General features: G+C 44.0%; 1 protein-coding gene across 2 annotated transcripts in view; it reads left to right on the forward strand.

Moving 5' to 3' along the window:
• The window catches only part of LOC140731970 (transcription factor ETV7-like), a 92,566-nt gene that overhangs the window by 4,162 nt on the left and 71,485 nt on the right, over window positions 1–16,919 (forward strand). Inside the window, exons 2-3 of one of the 2 annotated variants that reach the window (XM_073054009.1) lie at window positions 2,446–2,592; window positions 8,382–8,508. In XM_073054009.1, the coding sequence (XP_072910110.1) occupies window positions 8,418–8,508 (91 nt within the window). In that variant the 5' untranslated portion in view covers window positions 2,446–2,592; window positions 8,382–8,417. The remainder of the gene's footprint in view (window positions 1–2,445; window positions 2,593–8,381; window positions 8,509–16,919) is intronic. The other variant, XM_073054008.1, reaches the window with a different exon arrangement.

Consider the following 16,919-nt stretch of genomic DNA (forward strand, 5'->3'; position numbering starts at 1 on the left):
CCTCAGCATATGCTGTTTCAACCTACTGAGTTTAAGAGTGGCGTGGTAGTGCAGCGGTTAGCATAACACTTGACAGCACCAAAGGTCAACGGTCAATTTCGCCCTTGTCTGTAAGGAGACATCTCCCGATGACTCTATGTGTTTCCTCCGGGTGCTCGGTTCCTCCCACATTCCAAGGACGTACAGGTTAGGGTTAGGGTCAGGGTCATAGGTCGGTGCCAAACGTGTGATGCAACTTGGAGCTGCCCCCAGCACATTCTTGGACTGTTTTGGCTGTTGGTGCAAAGGCAGTATTTCAACGTTTGTGACAAATAAGGATAATCTTTCTTCAGCAGTCTGTGTTTGACTACAGATTCCAGCCTCTGCAGACCCTTGTCTCCGACACCTTCTTCCTCTTTGATGTCACCCATTCACAACTCAGAAAGGAGTTGCGGCTCCACATCCCCAGAGATCTGGGTTCAATCCTACACGGGTGCTGTCTCTGTGGAGTTTGCACGTTTTCACAGGCACACTGATTTCCTCCCACGTACCAAAGACGCATGGGTGTGGTAGGATGATGGTAAATTGTGGCAGAACCTGGGGGTAGATGATGAGAAAGGAGAGGGGTGTGGAGAATAAAACCATACACTCAGTACCTCCTGTAACTAATGAAACGTACACTCAGTACCTCCTGTAACTAATGAAACGTACACTCGGTATCTCCTGTAACTAATGAAACGTACACTCGGTACCTCCTGTAACTGATGGAACGTACACTCGGTATCTCCTGTAACTGATGGAACGTACACTCGGTACCTCCTGTAACTGATGGAACGTACACTCGGTACCTCCTGTAACTGATGGAACGTACACTCGGTACCTGCTGGAACTGATGGAACGTACACTCGGTACCGCCTGTAACTGATGGAACGTACACTCGGTACCGCCTGTAACTGATGGAACGTACACTCGGTACCTCCTGTAGCTGATGGAACGTACACTCGGTACCACCTGTAACTGATGGAACGTACACTCGGTACCTCCTGTAACTGATGGAACGTACACTCGGTACCGCCTGTAACTGATGGAACGTACACTCGGTACCTGCTTAACTGATGGAACGTACACTCGGTACCTGCTGTAACTGATGGAACGTACACTCGGTACCTCCTGTAACTGATGGAACGTACACTCGGTACCTCCTGTAACTGATGGAACGTACACTCGGTATCTCCTGTAATGAATGAGATGTACTCAGTATCTCCTGTAACTAATGAAACGTACACTTGGTACCGCCTGTAACTGATGGAACGTACACTCGGTACCGCCTGTAACTGATGGAATGTACACTCGGTATCTCCTGTAACTGATGGAATGTACACTCGGTATCTCCTGTAACTGATGGAATGTACACTCGGTACCTGCTGTAACTGATGGAACGTACACTCGGTACCTCCTGTAACTGATGGAACGTACACTCGGTACCTGCTGTAACTGATGGAACGTACACTCGGTACCTCCTGTAACTGATGGAACGTACACTCGGTACCTGCTGTAACTGATGGAACGTACACTCGGTACCTCCTGTAACTGATGGAACGTACACTCGGTACCTGCTGTAACTGATGGAACGTACACTCGGTACCTCCTGTAACTGATGGAACGTACACTCGGTACCTGCTGTAACTGATGGAACGCACACTCGGTACCTGCTTAACTGATGGAACGTACACTCGGTACCTGCTGTAACTGATGGAACGTACACTCGGTACCTGCTTAACTGATGGAACGTACACTCGGTACCTGCTGTAACTGATGGAACGTACACTCGGTACCTCCTGTAGCTGATGGAACGTACACTTGGTACCTGCTGTAACTGATGGAACGCACACTCGGTACCTGCTTAACTGATGGAACGTACACTCGGTACCTGCTGTAACTGATGGAACGTACACTCGGTACCTGCTGTAACTGATGGAACGCACACTCGGTACCTGCTTAACTGATGGAACGTACACTCGGTACCTGCTGTAACTGATGGAACGTACACTCGGTACCTCCTGTAACTGATGGAACGTACACTCGGTACCTGCTGTAACTGATGGAACGTACACTCGGTACCTCCTGTAACTGATGGAACGTACACTCGGTACCTGCTGTAACTGATGGAACGTACACTCGGTACCTGCTTAACTGATGGAACGTACACTCGGTACCTCCTGTAACTGATGGAACATACACTCAGTTGCCAGTATCTCCTGTTCTTAATAAAACACCCAGTGTATCTCATGTACTTAATAAAGTTCTTCATAGTTTTCTGCTGCTTTAAGTTTCAACATGTGTGTTCAGAGATGCTCTTCTGCACACCACCATTGTAATGTGTGGTTATTTGAGTTACTGTCAGCTTGAACCAGTGTGGCCATTCTCCTCTGACCTCTCTCATCACCAAAGCCTTTTCATCCACAGAACTGCCGCTCACTGGATGCTTTTTGTTGTTCACACCATTCTCAGTAAACTCCAGAGTGTGTTCTGCATGAAAATCCCAGAAGACTGGCAGTTTCTGAGAATACTCAAACCACCCCATCTGGCACCGACAATCATTTCGAGGTCAAGGTCAGTTATGTCACATTTCTTCCCCATTCTGCTGTTTGGTTTGAATCTTTTGACCATGTCTGCATGCTTTCCTGCACTGAGTTGCTGCCACATGATTGGCTAATTAGATATCAGCATTAATAAGCAGAGGAACAGGTGTACACTGAGTGTAGCATGAATGCGACACCCTTCCTGTGGGCTGTACAGTTGGGTCCTCAGTGTCTCTGAGAGTTCCTGTACACCACTTGTTGGATATGTCATTAAATGGAACAGATGACACAAAAATTTGAGGTGTGGCACATCATGAAGAGGAAAGAGATTGGAGAATCGTAAGTTTGTTGTGCGGCTCCTTGCATCTACTCCTCAAGGATCAGGAATAACATTGTGGTTCAGTTCCGTACTCCTGCACTGGCTCCACACTCCGAGGCTTCCTCCGCATTCCCAGATCCGTTAGTCATTGCGTTGGAGTGGGCAGTGCTGCTGCTTCTGCCTTGTTGGATCCTGGAGTTGGCCCATCCTCCTCATGGCCAAATGCAGTAACACTTATTGCTCTAGTTTCCTTCCTACATCCCAAAGGAGTTACTGCTCTTGGGTGTCTTTGGCTGCTGTTACTTCTAGTCCGTGAGCCAGTAGGGCTGGTTGGTACTGCCTGAGGGGAATAATGCTCAAAGTGATTTTTGGCAAGATATAAATCTCTAGTGTTTGAAAATATGTGATAGCATTGCACCAGTGGTAGCTTTATGTGTGCTGTCATGCATTTTATAACACTACCCTAAAATAAGCATTTCTGAAAAGTGGCCAATATTTCTGAAAAGTGACCAACCTAGTGGTATTTTGTTATCAGTGATCCCTCAGCATTGAAATTAGTCACAATGATAGCTGATTTCAAGCACTTTTCATCAAATGTTGTTATAAAATTCTACACTGAAAACTATGTCATTGGTGGCACTCGCAGTACAGTGCTCAATTTCAGTAGAGTGAATCATTTCATTTTTAGAAAAACATTTGTCTGTTGTTTATTTTGGAAAAGTCAATAAAAACCCTAGGACACATTTGTGGATTTGTAGACATTTTATTCAGGAATTCAAATAAGTCATCACTTTTTGTATATATTCCATATTAACATCAGTACAGCAGAAAATATTACCCCCCCCCCCCCCAAAAGGTAAAATACCTCATTTGGAGAGATTTCTGGAGTTTTATCAATGTCATGATATTTTCCATATTGTTGTATCAAATCAAAACAATCTTAAGCTTTTGTCATAGCATATAGAATTACAGTACAATAATTCAAATGTGGGGTTCCACATGGCCATAACCTAGGCCCCATTTGGTTGTAAAATGAATATATTTAATCAAAGACTGCTTTCCATACTTTCATAACCTATTAATAATCATAATAATTTTCCACGGCTTCCACATCTTCATCTGAACTTGCCACACTCTCTGAGGTGGATGCCTGGTTCTCACAGTCTGCCAGTCTACACATGTCAGTACCCCTGAGGCCATTTGCAACACACATACATCTTGGGAGTGAACATTTTTTTGGACAGTTACAGGCCAGTAGATCCAGGATGGCATCGGGTGCTGGCTGGCCTTCCATCCAGTGCACCACCAACTGTTCAGCTTCCTCTTCTCTCTTCATCTTCCATCCTCTGCCAACAGGGCTTGGCACTTGTGGGTCCTTCTCCAAACATCTTCTCCACATACCAGCCTGGTAGTTGGCTCGCTGTGCATGTTTTGTTAAGCAGTCCTTGCATGGAGGGAGTTGATGACTTTTGATTTCACCTTTTTTGGCACAGAAAGGTGATACCTGAGCTCATTGACCTTGGTGGTCGATGCTTTCGGGGCATACAGGAGACATGTAAATGCCTCCAGTTTGTCCATCAGTTCTGAGGAGAGGTCCCATTCCTAGCCCAACTCTAAGAATGTGTCTGAGCTTCCCTGTTGCTGGTCAGAAGTTTTAGATCTCTTGTCTTCCCTTTGCCTGCAAAAGCGCTTACAGTGTCACATCCTGTACATGCATACGTTTCATTAGTTACAGAATTATTCCCTCCATTTAGGCCCCCAAACAGTCCTTCCAGGTGAGGCAACATTTCACCTGTGAATCTGCTGGGGACGTCTAATGTGGCCACCTCTGCATTGGTGAGACCTTTTAGGTTGGGGGACTACGCTACTGACCACCTCCGCAACTGGTAGTATTTCCCACTGGCCAACCATTTTAATTCAGATCCCCACTCCTGTTCTGACGTTGGTTCGTGGCCTCCTCTACCGCCATGATGAGGCCTCTCGCAGGTGGGGGAAGTAGCACCTCGTGTTCCGTTAGGGTAGCCTCCAACCTGAAAGCATGAACATCGATTTCTATAGCTTCTGGTAATTCTCCCCCTTCCCTTTCTATTCTCCACTTTGGCTCCCCTCTTACCTCCTTTTAATCTCCTCATCTGCCTATTACTTCCCCTAGTATCCCTCCTCCTTATATCCCTTCTCCCATGGTCCTATCCTCTATCAGATTACTTCTTCCTCAGCCCTTTACCTCTTCCACCTACCAGCTTCTTACTTCACCCATCCCCATCCACCTATCATCTCCCAGCTTCTTACTTCACCCATCCCCATCCACCTATCACCTCCCAGCTTCTTACTTCACCCATCCCCATCCACCTATCATCTCGCAGCTTCTTACTTCACCCATCCCCATCCACCTATCACCTCCCAGCTTCTTATTTCACCCATCCCCATCCACCTGTCTTCTAGCTTGTCCTTCTTTCCCTCTCCCCACCTCTTTATTCTGGCATCTTCCCCCTTCCTTTCCGGTCCTGAAGAAGGGTCGCAGCCCAAAACATTAATGTAGATTCAGTTCCATAGATGCTGCCTGACCTGTTGAATTCCTCCAGCATTTTGTGAGTGTTGCTCAGCATGGTGCACTTACTTATTGTGCATTAACTAATATCTGTATGTTAACCTGTATATTAATTTATATCAGGCTGACACAATCTATCTCTGCATTGATGTTAATGGAGGGAAGGCAGCTTATCAGCTTTCTACAGGTTTGAGCAATATCAGGAATATGAAAAGACTTCTGAGAAGCATACTTACAGGGCTGGTTTTGCACACTGTTGTGAAATATCTTTCTGGAAAGTTATGGCATTGAGGTAGGAATAAGTGAGATTTCGGGATTTGCAATACCGTAAGCACAAGAGATTCTGCAGGTGCTGGGAGTATTTAGGAAAACACAAAAAAAAAAAAATAGGCTGGAGAAACTCAACTGGCTAGGCAGCATCTATGAAGGGAGAATAAACAGTCAGCATTTTGGGCCGAGGCCCTTCATCAGGATTGGAAAGGGGGAAGAGGCCAAAATAAGAAGGTGGGTGGGAGTGGGGGAAGAGGACAAGCTGGCAGGTGAGAGGAGAGACCAAATGAGGGGGGAGGCGGATGGGCAGGTAGGGGATGGAGTAAGAAGCTAGGAGGTGATAGGTGGAAGAGGGGAAGGACTGAGGAAGAAGGAATCTGATAGGAGAGGGGAGTGGATTGTAGGAGAAAGGGAATGAGGAGAAGAACTGGATGGATGATGGTCAAATGAGGAGGAGTGGAAAGAGGAGAGCCAGAATGGAAAAAGGGAAAGACAGAGGGGGAAGAAATGACTTGGTTAGAGAAACTGATGTTCATGACATCAGGCTAGAGGCTGCCCAGAGGGAATATGAGATATATAATTGCTCCTCCACCCTGACTGTAGCCTCATCATGGCAGTAGAGGAGAACTTGGAGTGAAACGTTGGATTGGGAATGGGAACTGGAAGCTCAATTGAACTGGGTGGCCACCGGGAGATCTCGCATTTTGCGGTGGATGGAGCAAAGGTGGTTGATGAAGAGGTCCACTAGTTTATGTTGGGTCTCACGAATGTAATACCATGTCACAATGTGATTAGCATCAGATGAGATACCACGTAAACATGAGATTCTGTGGATGCTGGCAAACCAGTCCAATAAATGCAAGATACTGGAAGAGCTCAGCAGGTCAGGCAGCTTCTGTGGAAATGAATAAACAGTTGGCGTTAAAGGATTTGGGGTGCCAGGGTAGCATAGCAGTGAGTGTGATTCTATTACACCCCAGGGCGGAGGGATTTGGAGTTTAATTTTGGCATCGTCTGTAGGGTGTTTCTACGTTATTCCCTGAGCACGTGGGTTCCCTCTGGGTGCTCTGATTTCCTCCCACAGTCCGAAGATGTACTGTTGGGTAGGTTAACTGGTCATTGTAAATTGTCCTGTGATTAGGCTAGTGTTAAATAGTTGGGTTGCTGGGCTAGGAGGGCCTGTTCCTGCGCTGCATCTCTCAATAAACAAGGAATAAAGAGCCAGCATCTTTCCCCTTCCCTCCCAGTCCTGATGAAGTGTGTCAGCCTGAAACATCAACTCTTTATTCCTCTCGGTAGTTGCTGCCCGATCTGCTGAGTTTCTCCGGCATTCTGTGTGTGTTATTCTAAGGAGTTTCCAACAAAGTTGTGGGGGTCAGTTATCCAACACCCATTTAGCCAATGGGCAGTCATGTGGTGTTGGTCAGACTGCCGTGGACCTTAACAAGACCAAGACAGGGTAAAACAAAGGGATCTGTATTTATGAAAGTTTACCTGCAGTTGGGAAAGATTTCTCACTCTATTCCTGGAATGTGATTTGTATCGGCAAGCCAAGCGTTAATGCCTGATCTACATTCCAATTTGTTTATGACATGTACAAGTGGTGACAGGAGCTCTCAGGGACAGTGAGGACTCAGCTGTACATCCAACAGAAAGAGTGCCACATTCATCCTCCACTCAGTGGCCATTTCGTGGTGTACCGGAACTCTCAGAGGCAGAGAGAGCTCAGTAGTACATCACACAGGAGGAGCTTGGCATTCATCCCACACTCAGTGACCACATTATTAGGTACACCTGTACCCCTGCTCTTTAATGCAAATATCTAATTAGCCAATCGTGTGGCAGCAACTCACTGCAGAAAAGCATGGTCAAAAGGTTCAGTTGTTGTTCAGACCAAACATCAGAATGGGGAGTGATGTTGATTGTTGGTGCCAGACAAGGTGGTCTGGGTATCTCAGAAACTACTGATCTCCTGGGACTTAGATGCACAGCAGTCTCTGAAGCTTATAGAGAATTGTGTGAAAAACAACAAAAAAAAACATCCAGTGAGCACCAGTTTTATGGGTGAAAGTGTCTTGGGAGGTCAGAGGAGAATGGCCAGACTGGTTCACGCTGACAGGAAGGTGACAGTAACTCCAGGAACCATGTGTTACAACAGAGGTGTGCAGTATTGCAACACCAGGCAAGGTCATTTGACTGCAAACAATTGGACTATTAATCATTACAGAATGTCTCTTTGGTGCTTGCTGACCCTCCCCTCTCCCTTCCTCTTTTCCCAACCATGATTTCCTCCTTCCCACTTTCAGTCCCAAATAGAGGCCCATATCAGAATCTGGTTTATCGTCACTCACGCATGGCATGAAATTTGTTTTTGCGGCAGAAGTTCAGTGCAATACATAAAATTACTACAGTACTGTGCAAAAGTCTTAGGTGTCATATATAAACATATGCATAAGACTTTTGCACAGTGCTGTATTTGTGGTAATATGTTGATTTTTGTGCTGTGTATGTATTTATATTGTTGGTACCCCATGGTCTGGAGGAATGTTCTTCCAGTAGATTGTACTCTGTTTACATACAGATAACAAACTTGAAGTTGTAGAGGAGAGGTCTGTAGAACTACATTTGTTGGTGTCGTTGAACTGCAGACACTACTGTCAAATCTGGGCTCTTGTTTTGCCAGGAGGAGCAAGAATGCACCGTGCCTGCCCACAGCTCCATGAGGTCACCTACTTCAGCTCAGTCCCGACCTGCCCCTGCGGTCTACAGCTGCCCACATGACTATCTCAACCACGTGCCTGGAAAACTGAGTGAGTACCACCGAGTAGGTGGAGTCTTTGCCGTGTGTCTCTCTTAGAGCTGACAGTCGTATTCTTAAACTCTGTATATTTGAACCTGATTCTCTCTACTAATACCCAGTGCCATACCTGACCCAATATTCCCTTCCCTTAACACACACAGAGCACTTTTGTGCAGTTATGGGATGTGAGCACCACCAACTTGCTCCTCAATGCTGAGCGATCTTGAACAGGTGGAGGTGAGCTGCCTCCTCGGACTTCTTGTAGAAGACACTTACACGGTGCTTTTGGTTTGAGGGTTCTGACATTGAGATCGGTGAAGATGAAGGGAGACACTATGGGAGTGTAGGAAGGGGCCATGCAGCTGGTGGCGTCCTTATGCATTGCTGCCTTACTTGTTAGCGCAAGTTTCACAGGTTTACCAGGTGCTCTCGGGTTAACACTGAAATGGCTGTTTGGCAGCCTGCGGAAGATGCGACTGCACCAGTCACAGGGAGGGAGTGCATCCAAGGTGGAGGGCCGGATGCCAATCACGTGGACTGCTTCACCCTGCCTGATGTTGAGTTCTTGAGCAGCAAGCAAGTGAGGGGTACTCACTGCAGTCCTTCCTTGTAGGTCCAGAAGGTTTAAGTGGAAGTCCGAACACTTGGTATTCACCCTCTGAGCTCTTGTTATGGTTAGTTTCAGAATCAGGTGTAATTATCACTTACGTTCAGAAATCTGTCATTTGCAGCAGCAGTACAGTGCAAGTTATAAAAAAAATGTAAACTAGAATTTTAAATAAATAAGCAGTTCAAAAGTCAAATAAGTCTGTTTTCATGTGTTTGCGGACCATTTAGAGACCTGATGGTGGACGGGAAGAAGCGGTTCCTGAATTGTTGAGTGTTTGTTTGCAGGCTCCTGTACCTCTTCCCTGACAGTAGCAATCAGAAAAGGGCATCGACCTGGTTGGTTAGCGTTCTCAATGATAGATGTTGCTTTGTTGAGGAACCACTTTTTGAAGGTGTCCTCGATGCTGGGGAGGCTCGTGCCCATGATGGAGATGCCTGAGTTTACCCCTCAATTTTCTGCATTCCCAGAAATAAAGTCCTAACCTGTTTAATCTATTCTTTGATGTCAGGCCCTCCAGACCCGGCAACATCCTTGTAAATTTTTCCTGTACTCCTTCAACCTTATTTATGTTTTTTCTGTGGGTAGGTAACCAAAACTGCACACAATACTCCAAATTAGGCCTCACCAATGTCTTGTACAATGTCAATATAATATCCCATCTCCTGTACTCAGTGTTTTGAAGGTCTATGTGCCGAAAGCTTTCTTTATGACCCTATCCACCAGTGACACCATTTTCAAAGAATTATGGACCTGTATGGCTTTGTTCTACCACACTCCTCAGTGCCCTACCGTTCACTGTGTAAGACCAGTCCTGCTTGGTTCCACTGCAGTGCAACACCTCACACTTGTCTGCATTGAATTCCATCTGCCTCATTTCAGCTGGTCCAGATTCCACTGCGAAGCAAAATAGCCTGTCCGCGACACCCGCTGTCTTGGTGTCATCTGAAAATCTGCTGATCCGGTTAACCACACTATCATCCAGATTGTTGATACAGATGACAACCAACGATGGTTGTGGCAACAACCCCTGCGGCACTCCACTCGTCACAGGCTTCCAGTCAGAGAGGCAATCCTCCACCACCACTCTCTGGCTTCTCCCATAAAGCCAATGTCAAAACCAATTCACTACCTCATCTTGAATGCCGAGTGACTGAATCTTCTTGACCAACTTCCCATGCAGGACCTTGTCAAATGTCTTACTAAAGTCCATGTAGACAACATCCACTGCCTTGCCTTCATCAACTTTCCTGGCAACTTTCTCGAGAAACTATAAAATAGGTTAGACACAACCTACCACACACAAAACCATCCTGATTATCCCTAATCGGTCCCTGACTATCCAAGTGCTCGTGTATCTGGTTCCTTAGAATAACTTAGATAGATAGATAGATAGATAGATACTTTATTCATCCCCATGGGGAAATTCAACTTTTTTTTTTCCAATAACTTTCCCATTGCTGATGTCAGGCTCAGTGGCTTATAATCTCCTGGTTTATTTTTAGATCCTTTCTTAAACCCAGAACAACATTAGCTACCCTCCAGTCCTCTGCTAGCTCACCTGTCACTAAGGCTGATTTAAATACCTCTGCCAGGGCCCTGCACTGTCTGCACTTGCCTCCCACGGGGTCTGAGGGAACACCTTGTCAGGCCCTGGGGATTTTATCCACCTGATTTGCCTCAAGACAGTAAACATCTCCTCTGTAATCTGGATGGAGTCCATGAAGTTGATGCTATTTTGCCTCACTTCTACAGACTCTGTGTCCGTCTCGTGTGTATGCAAAATATGCATTTAAGGTTTCCCCCATCTCTTTTGGCTCCATGCATAGAAACCCTTTGGATTTTCCTTCATCTTGTCAGCTAAGGCACCTCATGCCTCCCAATTGTTGTCTTAAGTGTTCCCTCGCATTTCTTGTGCTCCATTTGCACTTCATTTTTTTCCAACCTGCGATGTGCCGCTTTTTGTTTCTTAACCAGGGCCTCAATATCTCTTGAAAACCAAGGTTCCCTACACCTGTTATCTTTTCCTTTTTATTCTGACAGGCACATAGAAGCCTTATGCTCTCAGAATTTCACTTTGAAGGCCTCCCTCTTACTAAGTACACCTTCGTGAGAAAAGAGCTTGACCCGATTCACACTTGCCAGATCCTTTCTGATAGCATCAAATTTGGCCCTTTTCAATTTAGTATCTCAACCCACAAACCAGACATACCTTTTCTTGCATATTTACATTGAAACCAATGGCATTCTGGTCACTAGTGCAAAGCTGTCCTCTGCCTAAACTTCTGTCACCCCCCTTCTCTCATTCCCTAATAGCAGATCCAGTACCACACACTCTCTTGTTGGGACTTCTACATACTGATTAAGGAAACTTTCCTGAACAAATTTGACAAACTCTATCCCATATATATTATTTTACAGTGTGGGAGTCCCAGTCAATAGGTTCAAAGTTAAAATTACTGACTATAAATGTTTCTTGCAACTGTCCGCAGCCACCCTACAAATTTGTTCGTCTAATTCCCTCAAACTGTTAGGTGATGTGTAATATGGCCCCATCAATGTGGTCTTAACTTTCTTATTACTCAGTTCCACTGATAATACCCCACTTGATGAGTTCTCTGGTCTGTTCTGACTGAGCACTGCCGTGACATTTTCCCTGACTAGTAACACCACCCCTCCTCCTTTAATCCCTCCCACTCTGTCACGTCTAAAACAACGGGAGCCCGGAGTACTGAACTGCCAGTCCTGCCTCTCGATATTACAATATCGTAATTCCATTTGCTGATAATGCCCTGAGCTCATCTACCTTTTCTACATTACTTCTTGTATTGAAATCTCAGGGCACTAGTTGAACCATTCTAAACCTTTTGATTCCCCTTGTGAGTGAGTGATTGTCATACCAAGCTGTGATATGTCTGGATAGGTTACTTTCTCTGTGCATTGATTAAAAAGTAATTCTACGGCTCAGTGTTAGATTTTATTTCATTGAAGCTGAGAGAAGTTCAGTGTTGTAATGGTACCAGGCAGGAAGCAGGTTGATGTCGCTCTACGTGGTGCTGTGTAAATGTCTGTGTTTGCATAACAATGTGTATGCTGGGTGCAAACATTTACTTTCTATCACTGTCCAATTCCTACTTTTCCACCCATCACCTCCCTACTTCTTACTTCTTCCTCCCCTACCCACCTCACTCACCTATCACCTGTCAGCTCTTACTCCTTCCCCTCCCCCTTCCTGTCCAATCTCATTGAAGGGTCTCAACCCCAAACACCGACTGTTTATTCATCTTCATAGAAGCTGCTTGACCTGCCGAGTTCATCCAGCATTTTGTGTGTGATGCTGTGGATTTCCAGCACCTGCAGAACCTCTTGTGCTAATTGTACGCAGACCTTTACAATAGAGACATGTGACACCAATGCCCTTGAATGGAAAAACCTACAAAAAGTAGTGGTTACAGCCCAGTCCGTCATGGCAAAGCCTCCCAAACACCGAATGCATCTGCATGAAACACTGTTGCAGGAAAGCCATGTTCCTCATCGGGGATTGCCACCACCCAGGACATGCTGTGTTTACATCAGGAAGAAGGTACAGGAGCCTCAGGACCCACACCACCAGATTCGGGAACACCTGAACCATCAGGCTCTTGAACTAGAGGGGAAAAACTTCACTCGACCCATCATTGAAATATTCCCACAACCAATGGATTTGCATTTGCACAGTTTGTTGTCTTCTGTAGTCTGTTGAATGCCCTAGTTGTGCAATCTTTTATTGATTCTGTTATGGTTATTATTCTACAGATCTGTTTAGTATGCTCATAAGAAAATGAATCTCAGGGTTGTATATGGTGACATATGTGTATTTTGATAATAAAATTTACTTTGAACTTTAAGTAAAATATTGTTCAATGGGAACATCTTGGGCTCCAAGTTCTGGGATGTGGGTGTCAGCTACCCAAGGTTGAGCGCAATGTGGATGGCTCAGTTTGGAAGATGAAAACACCTCAGCTTGAGAGTGTGCAGGCAAAGAGTCACTGTCATAAAAAATGTTGTTTACAGCACAGAAACAGGCCCTTTAGCCCATCTCGTCCATGCTGAACCATTTAAACATCCTACTCTCATCGACCTGCACCGGGCCCATCCCCCGCCATCCATGTACCGATCCAAACTTCTCTTAAATGTTGACATCGAACTCGTATTCACCACTTGTGCTGACAGCTCATTCCACACTCACTACCTTCTGAATGAAGATGTTTCCCCTCATGTTCCCCTTAATTCACCTTTCATCCTTAACTCATGACCTCTAGTTATAGTCCTAACCAAACTCAGGGGAAAAACCTTGCTTTCATTTACCCTATCTATACCCCTCCTAATTTGTATACCTCTATCAAATCTCCTCTCAATCTTCTACATTCCAAGGAATGAAGTTCTAACCTATTTAATCTTTCCTTATAACTCAGGTCATCCAGACCTGGCAACATCCTTGTAAATTTTCATTGTACTCCTTCCACATTACTTACATCTTTCCTGTAGGTAGGTTACCAAAACTACACACAATATTCCATGTTAGGCCTCACCAATGTCTTGTACAACTTCAACATAGCATCCCATCTCCAGTACTCAATACTTTGATTTATGAAGACCAAATGTGCCAAAAGCTTTCTTTATGACCCTATCTACCTGTGACACCACTTTCAACAAATTATGAATCTATTCCATGCACTACGTGAGGCCTACCCTGCTTGGTCCTACTGAAGTGCAACACTTACACTTGTCTAGATTAAATTCCATCTGCTATTTCTTCTGCTGGTCTAAATCCCTCTGCAAGCCATGACAGTCTTCCTCACTGTCTACTACACCCCCAGTCTTGGTGTCATTTGCAAATTTGCTGATCCAGTTTACCACATTATCATCCAGACCATTGATATAGATGACAAACAATTACAGACCCAGCACCTCTCCATTAGTCACAGGCCTCCAGACAGAGAGGCAACCATCTACTACCACTCTCTGGCTTCTCCCACAAATCCAATGTCTAATCCGATTTACTACTTCATCTTGAATGCTGAGTGACTGAACCTCTTGGACCAAACACCCATGTGGGACATTGTCAAATGCCCTGCTAAAGTCAACGTAGACACCATCCACTGCCTTTCCTTCGTAAACTTTCCTGGTAACTTCCTCAAAAAACTCTTATGATTGGTTAAACGTGACTTATCACACATGAAGCTTTGCAGACTATTCTTAATCAGTCTGCACCTATCCAAATACTCATGTATCCGGTCCCTTAGAATTCTTCTTCCTTTTCTTCATGTGCCTTGCACGTTACACGCTTGGGCGATCACGGCTCTCCATATTGAACGATCCCTCGCAGCGTCAATGATATCTCGCACAATGAGATCTGTTAGTTCTTTCACAGTGTCTATATATACTTTTCTTTGCCTTCCTCTTCTGCATTTCCCAGGCACACGGCCTTGTAACGTAAGGCATTCTATTTCTCCCTTTCTGATGAAATGGCCCAGGAAATTAAGTTTCCTCTCATTTAATGTTCTCATTAAAGATCTTTTTGTAAAGGCACGTTGGAGTACTGTCTCATTACTTACCCCGTCTCTAGATGATATTTTCAGCATTCTTCTAATAAACCACATTTCTGTTGCTTCTAAGTCTCTTTGGAGTTCTGGTGTTACAGTCCGTGTTTCAGAAGCGTACAGCAAGACTGACCGGATGTAACATTTCAGTAGCCTAAGCCTTGTTGTCATAGAAATGTGTCTGTTGGTAAAAATGAGTTTCAAATTTTGGAATTTAGTTTTGGCAAAAGCAATTCTTCTTTTAATTTCTACTTTACTTTTAGCATCTTGTGATATAAAGCTGCCAAGGTAATTAAAGCTGGTCTTTTGTTCAATCTCTTGGTTACCGATGTGCAGTTGGGAGAATCCTGCTGTTTTGATATTACCATACATTTGTTTTTTTTTTTACAGTTGGTAGTCCAAAATCTGCACTTGTTTGTACTACTTTGTCGCGGAGGATTTGTAGGTCTTCTGCAGCACTTGCTATTAGGGTGGTATCGTCTGCATATCTTATATTGTTGATGTTAACACCTCCAATTTTTATTCCATCTAGGTCTTCTATTTCTCTGAGAATCATTTCACTATAGATATTAAGTAATTCCAGTGAAGCAACGCATTCCTGTCTAACTACTCTTTGAATTTTAGTCCAACTGCTTATATTTTCGTCTATTTTTACTGCCGCTGTTTGATTCCAATATAAATTTTGAAGCAGTTGTTGGTCCCTTCCGTCAATGTTTAGTTTAGTGAGAATTTGAAATAATTTTTCATGTTGCACTTTGTCGATGCTTTAGTGAAATCAATAAAACAGAAAAAGACATCATTTTGATATTCAATTGCCCTTTCTGAAAGCATTCGTAGTATGAAAATTGTGTTCCTAGTTCCTCTATCCTCAATAAACCCATATTGCAGTTTAGAAGTTTCTAGCCTTAACTTGTTTTTAATTCAGCTCAGAATAATTCTCAACAAAATCTTTATTATGTGATTCATAAAACTGCTTGTTCTATAATTTTCACAGTCAATAGTTCCAGGAATTTTTGGCAGAGTTATAAATACTGATTTCAAGAAATCGTCAGGCAATACACCAGACTCGTATAAGCCATTAAACAGCTCAAAAAGAATATCTATGCCCAGATCTTCTAGGGCTTGTATCATTTCCATTGACATTTCATCAGGTCCAGTGGCTTTACCATGCTTCATGCTTTTCATTACTTTAGTTATTTCTTCTTTGGTAATAGGGGCCAGAATTAGGGTGTTTAATATGTGGGGGTTCCCCTCTATTATCTTCAAAAAGCTGCTCCATATACTGAATCCAGCTCTCACATACTTTATCTGGATCTGTTAGTATGGATCCGTCTGCTGATCTTGTGCATCCTGTAGAGGAGGTTTTCTTAATTCCAGTAATTTCCTTAATTTTCTTGTGCATTTCTTTGCTGTTGTTAATATGGCCTTCTACTTCATTGCATTTTTGATTCAGCCATTCTTCCTTTGCAATGTTTCACAGTTGTCTGGTCTGTCTGTCTAGCTCTCTGTATTGCACTTCATTATTCTTCACTAACCAGATCTAGAACTTCTTGGGTCATCCACTCCTTGTTGGTGTGTTGGATTTCTTGTTCTGGGATTATCTCCTCTGCTGATTGCTGTACAGCATATTTTAAGTCTGTCCCAAATAGGTGTTGTTTCATTTTCGTTGAGGTGTTCTTCTACAGCTGTTTCGAATTGTTGCTTAAGTATTCTATCATTTTAAAGTTCTCCCAATATATACTTTCTTTTTTTCCACGTTTCAGTTTCTTTAATTTTGCTTTAATAGTAGCTATTACTGGATGGTGATCTGAACCACAGTCTGCTCCTGGGTAGGGTTTAGAATTTGTGATATTATTTCTAAACGTGTTCATTGATGGTAATGAAATCTATTTGATTCCTTGTTCTATCTCCAGGGTTAATCCATGTACACAATTCACATGGATGGTTTTTATACCAAGTATTGGTGATCTCTTGGTTGGTTCTCATATACCAATCAGTAAACCTTTCTCCATTTTCATTTTTCTTCCCTAATCCAAGAGATCCTATGATGTTACCCACACTTTCCTGTCCAACTTTGAGTTAAAATCTCCCATGACTAGTTTTATATCCTGAGATTTACATTGCTCATAAGCACTGTCGAGATCTTCATAAAACTTGTTGATATCCTCTTCATCCGCATCATTTGTTGGCGCATAGGCTTGGATTATGCTAATGTTAAAGGGGTTACCCCTT

Source organism: Hemitrygon akajei, chromosome 8 (genome assembly GCF_048418815.1).
Source record: "Hemitrygon akajei chromosome 8, sHemAka1.3, whole genome shotgun sequence".
NCBI classification, from domain to species: domain Eukaryota; kingdom Metazoa; phylum Chordata; class Chondrichthyes; order Myliobatiformes; family Dasyatidae; genus Hemitrygon; species Hemitrygon akajei.